Genomic DNA, 7,655 nt, shown 5'->3' with positions numbered 1-7,655 from the left:
GAAACAAGTACCAGTGACATTGGAAATGCACAAGGGAGAAGAAGCCCAAGGCTGGATGCTGCGGCCGGCTGTTACAGTCTGCACTGATTCCAGCCTCACGGCTCCCTTCTAAAGGAGGTGCCGGTCCCCGTTGGCAAGCAGGGCAACCCAAAGCCTAGACCATGGTGTTTCACTTCCCACAGACCTCCTGGAGACTTGGGCACCTTCGCACTTCCCAGAGCTGCCCTCGGGAGGACTTGGTGCCTGTAGTCCTCCCGATTCCGTGCCAAAAACTTGGGAATGACTTAATTTCCCCTCTTACAGGCAAAGCGAGAAGGGGAGACGGTGCCAGTTCTGCAGCTCAGCAGGTGCTCAGCACGGGGGTTGCCTCCCCATAAATCCTCCGTCAAAAGGCAGATAAATATTTGATGCCTTCTGCAATTCAAAAGCTGCTAAAGCAGACCCAAGTCATCCTGCGCAAGGTGGGGAGGGCAACAAAGTGCCCAAAATTCTGCTTTATGAAAGTTTCATGGTATTTCTGTGCATCCAACCAGTTGAGATCTAACAGCGTGGCTTCGGGATAACTAGGGATGAGGCAGCAGCAATGTCCAGCAAGGATAAATCAACTAGTAACTTCCAAGAACCTTTCAGGACAGCAAAATGGGAACGGAGGGCATGAGAAGCATCCCGTACGTGTTTGCGCTATGTCCGCTTTGCCGGGCGCCCCCGTGCCCTCGGGCCGTGCACGAGATGCCACGTGTAAGTGGAAACCCCGGCGTTCCCGGCTGCTCCAGGGCACGGGGCCGCCGGGGGGGCAGGAAAGAGGCGGCCAAACTCCTGGGAAAAGCGGAGCGGGGAGATCGCGCCGTCCCGGGCAGCGGGACAGGGACAAGGCGCGAGCGCTCAGCCCGTGCTTGCCCTTTCCCTGGGAGAGTGGCCTGAGACGGGGTGACCAGAAGGGAAACTTGGGATTGGGCCCCAAAGCCACCACCGGGGACAAGCAAGGCCGAGGCACCCGCATGGCAGGGGGACACTCTGGCCCCGCCAGTACCACCCTGGATTGTCGCTACCCGCTGTCCCCGCATCCCGACAGCCCCCAGGCACCACAGCGGAGCGGAGCGGAGCGCCCCGGAGCTCTGCTGCAACCCGCGGCCGCTGCCCCTCTGCTGCGGCTGGGGAACTTCTGCCATCCGCTGCAGGACGGATTGGGCCGGTGATTCCGCCGATCACATTCGGATGGATCTTGGCTGCTGTTCAGGCAGGCGCCAGAATCTCCCTGCACCCTCCCAGAGCAGAGAAATCCAAGACCTTTCCTGACCTCGAGGCATTGCCTAAAACACCAGGACCCTCGGCAAAGTTCATGGAGCTTCCCAGCTCCCAGGAGTCCCCTAAAAAAAAAGCCTGGAATGAGCCCAGGACCTTGCCAGGATCTTTCCCGAACCTCCCCAGGCAGGGAAAGGAAAAGGGGCTGCAGCTCCCTGCAAAACGACCCTAGATTGGGACTGTCCTGGGATGAAACAAGACACCCAACTTGTATAGAAACGTTTATTTTGTTAAAACTGGACAGCCCATCCCATCGGCCATGCACGATTACAAAGGCATGTGAGCCTGCAAATTCCCAACTGGAGCACCGGGATGGCAGGAGGGCTCCGCTCCGGCGGATCCTCACGGACACCCACCCGGCCCCGAGCCCTTGCGCCCCGCCAGAGCGGCCCTGCAGCACCCAGCACAAGCAGCGAGGTGGGGAGCAGCCCGGCAGCCACCGAGCACGGGCACCAGGGCTTGCTCCCATGGGAAAATGGGAATGGGAGGACAAGGATGCGCTTGGTCCACGCGGGAAGCATCTTTTGGTCACGGCCAGAAGTACAAAATTGACCTTTCTGACAATTTTCTCCTCCGTGCACGTTGCGTCCCCGAGCACCCGTGCCCTAGCAGCCAGGGAAGGAGGGAGCGGGTGCTCCGGGGAGGAACGGGACTGGAAGCAAATGAAAAGGGTATTTGCGACCCCGCATCGCCGCGCAGCAGGAGGAACGCGGCGACGGCCACTGGGAGCGTCAGAATCTCTCCCAGAGCCACAAGCTGCCTTTGGAAATGACCTTTCTGGCACCTCAGAGACCCCACACAGGCCGCTGCACCCACGCTGGGGGCAAGGAGGCCCAGGAAAAAGGCACAGGAGGAGGATGAGGTGAGCTCGAGCAGACAGAGCTCAACCTGATCCCTCCAAAGTGCCACCAAACAGAGCTAGAAATCCCTGGGGAGGGAGAGCAAGCACAGCCGGGTGGATGGGTGCATTTCACAAGCCTCGAGCTGCCACGAGGGTTTCAGAGAGATTTCTCCCTCGCGGAGACGCCGACAGCCAGGGCGATGCTGCAGCACAGGGCAGCAGGTAGAGAGGAGCGGAAGGAGACGCTGGAACACGGCCCATCTGCTGCCACACAAGCAGCGTCCAGAGGCACGAGATGATGAGGACTGAAAAGAAGAAAAGCATGAAGAAAACGGACCGCAAGCCCCAGCCCGGGCAGGTGGAGATGGGAAACCTCAAGGCATGTGCTGGAGGCTCCCAATGGACCCTATGGACAAGGAAGAGGCAGAGCCACTGCGGTTTCTACAGCCTGGCCTCCCGCGCTCGCCGATTCAGGAAGGAGCAACTGCCACATCCCAAAGAAAGCCAGGCCCAAGGGGCCACCAAGCTGGGACCATGGTCCTCAGGCAGCCCCAGCGCTACACTAAAAGCTGCTGCAATCCACTACGACGCAAGAACCTGCTCCGGGCAAATAAGCAAAGCTGGGCCACGTGGGGCCGGGCGTCCCTGTCCCGACAGGCCCCACGGCCGCGTCCCTCCCGCCCCCGGCGCCGACGGGGCCCGACCTAGCGGATGCTGCCGTCGCCCTCGCCGCTCTGCAGCTTCTCCCGCTCGATGGACCACACCAGCTCCTGCACAAACTTCATCTCCGAGGCCACCTGCTTGGCCAGCGCCTCGTAGTGGTTCTCCAGCTTCCGGTAGCGCCTCTTGAGGCCGTTGGCCACCTGCAGCACATTCTTGGTCTCCTCCTGGGCTTGCTTCTTCATGGCCTCCGTCTTCTGCAGCTCCTGCCGGATCTGCCGGAGGTCCTGGCTGATGCTTTCATTCTCCTCCTTGTACCATGACTCCTTCTCCTCATAGATGGACAGCAGCGCCTCAATGTCCTCCCGGAAGGACTTCTTGTTCCTCTCCAGCTCCCGGAGGCTCTCCTCGGCTGCAGCCACCTCCTCCATGACCTTGGAGAAGCGCTCGAAGTTGATGTAGGTGTTGTTTGGTGGCATGCTGGAGTGGGATTTGATGGTGTACTCCTTCAGGCGCGTGGTCTTCAGCCGGCGGCGCTCGGGCTTCTTGCCGTTGTCTTCGTTGCGGACGTTCCTCCTCTTGATGACCTGCAGAGCAGAGGGATGGCTGGTGTCACGCAGGGCAGGCGTCACACATGGACATGGTGGGAATGGGACCACCAGCTTGTCCCTTGGCCCCTGGACAGGGGAGCGCAGCCCCTGCACAAGGAGCTTTGGCTCTTCAGCAAGGCTCAGCCAGCTCCAACCGCACTAAATCAAGAGCTGCAAGCTCACAAACATCCCCCAACCTCTTGGGTAGCTTCTTACCTTAATCCAAGGATGTTCAAGGCTTTGAGCTATTGTCATCCGCTTCCTGCAATGACAACAAGGCTCGGATCAGCAGGACAGAAGTTCGGCTGCCCTTTCCCCCATTAAAGCCTGGAAAACTCAGATTTTACTGCCTTTGCAGCCCAGCTTTGTGGATAAGCCCAGACAGATGGACAGACAAGCTCACTGTACTCAGAAACAAACCTACAATAAGCCTACAAGAGGCAAAAAATGAAGAGCTAAAGAGAAGGGGGAAAGGGTTATGCCAGATTTTTAAACTCCCAGCACAAGAGAGATGTCCAACAGCCCTTGGTGGCAGCGGGCAGCGTGGGCGCTCAGCTCGGTACCCCAGTGGCAACGGGGAGACGGGGGCTGCCTGCCCACAGGCCAGCAAGGAGCAGCCGCCCTCCGCTCCCAGGTTAATCCCTGTCTGCTCCCCATCTCCTACTTGGGATCCTTCACGAGCAGGCGCCGGATGAAGTCCTTGGCGAGCTCGCTGGTGTTGCTGAAATACTCCTCGTCAAAGTCGTAGTTCACGGCGGAGATGTTGGTCAGGGTCTCCTGCTTCGTCTCCCCCAGGAACGGGGAGGCTCCGCTCAGCCTGCGGCAGGAGCAGCTCGTGAGCACCGCGAGCACCGACTGTCCCCAGGGCCGTGAGCGCGAGCGGGGCAGAGCTGCTCCTGCTCTCACAGCGATGCTCCCAGCCCTGCTCATACTCACAGGATGTACGTGATGACCCCGATGCTCCTGCAACAGAGGGAGGGACAAGGTTACAGCGCAGCTGGCAGACCAGCGCTGCCTCCTAGCAAAGGTGCACGGAAGAGGGATCACTCACCACATGTCAGCCTCCAGCCCCAGCGGTTCGTAGTTCACGATTTCTGGAGCTTAGGAAGAAAAAAATGGGAGAGGGGAGACTTATTCTGGGGGAAGAATCCAGCCACCGGGTCCCCACTGAGGTGCCCAGGCACCGCCTGGTCAGGGGAGCCCTCACTGCTCTGGGAAAGAAGGGCTGGCCCTGCACAAGCGACACCCATCCGGGACTCACCTACAAACTCCGGGGTCCCAAATATGTTCTTGAACTCATTCCCAGCTTCGATCTTGTGGGCAATGCCAAAGTCAATGAGTTTGATGCGAGGGTTTGGCACGTTCTTGTCCAGCAGCATGATGTTCTCCGGCTGCAGAGGAAGAGGAGCAGGTGGTGATGACCCTGGTCGCACTGACTCCGTGGCCACATGCCACAGGAGCCTTGGTGCCCTGGGCCCCTTTTCCCAAACAGCTGCAGGAGCTACAGCCTCTGTGACCAGCATCACAAACACACACCATAGTGGTGGACAGGAGGTCACTCCACCAGGGCAAACTGGATCGCCCCGCATGAGAAGCTGGTCCGGAGGGTGGTCTCCACTTCCCAGCTGTTAAATGTGGGATCTCTACACCTCCCCATGTCTCATAAGAATCCACAGGGAGCACCAGGTCACAGCCACAACCAGGAGCTGCCATCCCACAGTCCAGAACTCACCTTCAAGTCGAAGTGAGCGATGCGCTTGGAGTGCAGGTAGTGCACCCCGTCCAGGATCTGCTTGAGGAACTGGGTGGCCTCCTCCTCCGTCAGGGACTCCTTCTCGGCCAGGAAGTCGAAGAGCTCCCCGCCCGAGACCAGCTCCAGGATCAGCACCACGTCCGTCTTGTTCTCGAAGATGTCGTGCAGGGTGATGATGTTGGGGTGCTGGATCTCCCGCAGGATGTCCACCTCCCTCTCGATCTCCTCGCGGCTCACGCCTCGCCTGCTCGACGACAGCCGCCGCTTCTTGATGAATTTCGCCGCGTATTCCAGGCCCGTCTTCCTCTCCCGGCACTTCCGCACGATGGCAAACTGGCCGCTGCAGGAGGCAAGGCCGGGTGAGAAGACCCTCTGCATTGCACGTGCTGAGAGCTGCTCTGCAGCAGGGTCTGTAACGCAGTGAGGATCGTGGGGACCCCACGCGCGTGCAGGAGGAAGCACAAATCTCCCCGGCCTGCCGGGATTCAGTGTGCTCCTGGAAAAGCCCCTGTGCTCAGCTGCACATGGAAAATCCTGCTCCTGCAGCACTGGGCTGCGATGGAGCAAAAGCAGAGCCCAGAGCAGGCTGAAACCCCAAATCCTTCCTACAGAGGCTCTCAAACAGGCTCTCGGGCCACTCCAGATCACACCTTTTCGCTCCTCAACCCTGTGTCCCACCACTCCAGGTCTGCAGGAGCCGGCACTTAAATCCCCATGGAGCAGCACTGCGTGGGACAGAGGAAGGAAGGAAATTCCTTGCGAGGACACGGCAGCTGCAGACCTGTCCCAGCGCGACCCAGGCAGCTGCAGACGCTATTCTCGCCCCTGCGCCTTCCTCGGAGCGTGCCCGTGTGCCCGCGATTTGGGCAGCCCCTGTCTGCAGCCCCCAAGGGTGCCTGTCGGAGAGCAGACCTCGAAACGCAGTGGTCCCCAGCTCACCAAAGCTTTCACAGAGCTCTGAGATGGCAGGAAAGGAAAAAAAAAGAGCCTGAAATAAGAACAACCGCACAGTCGGCAGCCTGATTGAGTGGGTATTTCCAGCAGGTAAATCTGCTCCCAGCCTCAGGCAGCAGGGCCTGGGATATGCATTGGTCTGGGTGTGTTTACAGGCGCTTTAAGAGCAGGGTCAGGTAATGGCAGCAGGTAATGGCCAAGCGCCTTATGGCCCAGTCCCATCCTGCGAGGACGGAGAAGGGCCCTTTAACGGGACCCTCCTCGGGAGGAAGAGCTGCTGCTCCAAGGCCTGGGGCTCCCTCCCCGCAGCCCCGGGACGTCCCGGCCATTGGCCGCCCCCGGCACACGCTGCCGTGACGTCTCCGTGCCGCCTCCGTCACCGGCCGCCGCTCGCCCGGACTCAACGCTCCTTATAAGGCCCGGATCAGGGCCGGAGCTGACCGAAACGGATGGCGGCCAAGCCCGGAGGCCCCCGGTCCTCCCCGCTGCCAGCCAAACCCTCCCGGGAAGGAGAGGGAAACAGGGCCCTTCAGTGCTTAAAGTTGATGCCCGCAGAGAAACGTGGCAGGACGGTCACTTTGTCCCCAGCTCCTCCCCTTTGCGGAGGCTTGAAGCGGCCCCGGGCTTTGTGCGGGCGCGCGGGGCTGTCGTGGGCTAACGCTGCGCGCGGGAGCGAGCCCCGGCGCTGCCACGCGCCGCACGGCTACACGCCATTCGCGTGGCCTGGTTCACGGCAGGATTTGTCCCGCGCGCAGCAAGCGACCGAGGCACGGCCAAAACACGCCAGGAAGCCCAGGGATCCCAAGCAAACCGGGGTGCGCCGGGAGCTCCGGAGGGAGAAGCACGAGCTGAAATAGAATCGCTGCTTTTCCCGGGAGGGAGCCGCGGCTCCGGAGGATCCTGGCTCACCTGCCCAGCTCTTCCCCCATCTCGTAGTAGTCCTCCACGCTCTCCTGGCGGAAGGTGGACATGGCGGCGGGCGGCCGGGGCGGCCCGGATCAGGCGCAGAGGCCGGCGCTGCAGAGGGGCGGCCGCTCAGCGCTGCCGCAGGGGAGAGACGAGAGCGGTCGGCGCCTTCCGCGCCCGCGGCCCCGGAGCTGCCACCGGCCCCGCCGCAGCGCCCGGGCCCCATCGCGCTGCTCCCCGCAGCACCCGCTGCCCCACGGACCTCGACCCCCACCAACGCCACTGCCCCGAGCCCCGGGCACTGCCCCCAGCCCCTCCTTGGCCCCCAGCTCCTACCAGCTCCACGGCCCCCAGCCCCAACCCACCGCGCCCGCACCGCCCGGCCCCATCCCGCCCCACGGCCCCCAGCCCCACGGATGCCGCCTCACCCGCCCCACGGGGGCTGCCCCCATCGCGCCCCCGGTCGCCCCTTCCCCCGCCCCGCCCCCACCTGCTCCCGCCGCCGCCCGCGCGCCGCCGCATTCCAGCACTGCCGCCCCGCCCCGCCCCCCGGGCGCGGCCATTGGCCCCGCCGCCGCGCTGACGTCACCGCCCCCGCCGCCCCATTGGTTCCGGTGCCCTGGCGGCCCCGCCCCGCCGCGGAACCCGC

The 7,655-nt window shown here is 62.2% G+C and overlaps 1 protein-coding gene across 1 annotated transcript; it reads right to left on the bottom strand.

The window, feature by feature from the left end:
- Positions 1-2,789: 2,789 nt before the first annotated feature.
- On the bottom strand, positions 2,790-7,106 carry DAPK3 (death associated protein kinase 3). Its single transcript, XM_088526772.1, has 8 exons — positions 7,010-7,106; positions 5,126-5,486; positions 4,655-4,784; positions 4,445-4,493; positions 4,330-4,356; positions 4,058-4,210; positions 3,610-3,655; positions 2,790-3,390 (listed from the first exon to the last, which is right to left on the bottom strand). Exons 1-8 carry the CDS (start codon positions 7,069-7,071, stop codon positions 2,848-2,850), a joined length of 1,371 nt encoding a protein of 456 aa, XP_088382898.1. The 5' UTR covers positions 7,072-7,106; the 3' UTR covers positions 2,790-2,847.
- Positions 7,107-7,655: the final 549 nt, after the last annotated feature.

The sequence above is a fragment of the Tinamus guttatus genome, unplaced genomic scaffold (assembly GCF_059628265.1).
Source record: "Tinamus guttatus ecotype Peru unplaced genomic scaffold, ASM5962826v1 Tinamus_guttatus_pri_ptg000254l, whole genome shotgun sequence".
Taxonomy (NCBI): domain Eukaryota; kingdom Metazoa; phylum Chordata; class Aves; order Tinamiformes; family Tinamidae; genus Tinamus; species Tinamus guttatus.
The sequence above is the reverse complement of the archived record's forward strand: the minus strand, read 5'-3'. Positions and strand labels throughout refer to the sequence as shown.

What these genes read in the sequence shown, in the direction of transcription:
- DAPK3 (XM_088526772.1), bottom strand. Translation starts at nt 7,071, where the DNA reads ATGTCCACCTTCCGCCAGGAGAGCGTGGAGGACTACTACGAGATGGGG. An exon ending in ATGGGGGAAGAGCTGGGCAG is followed by an intron (nt 5,487 to 7,009) that starts GTGAGCCAGGAT and finishes TGCCTCCTGCAG; the next exon opens with CGGCCAGTTTGCCATCGTGC. An exon ending in TGGGACCCCGGAGTTTGTAG is followed by an intron (nt 4,494 to 4,654) that starts GTGAGTCCCGGA and finishes TTTCTTCCTAAG; the next exon opens with CTCCAGAAATCGTGAACTAC.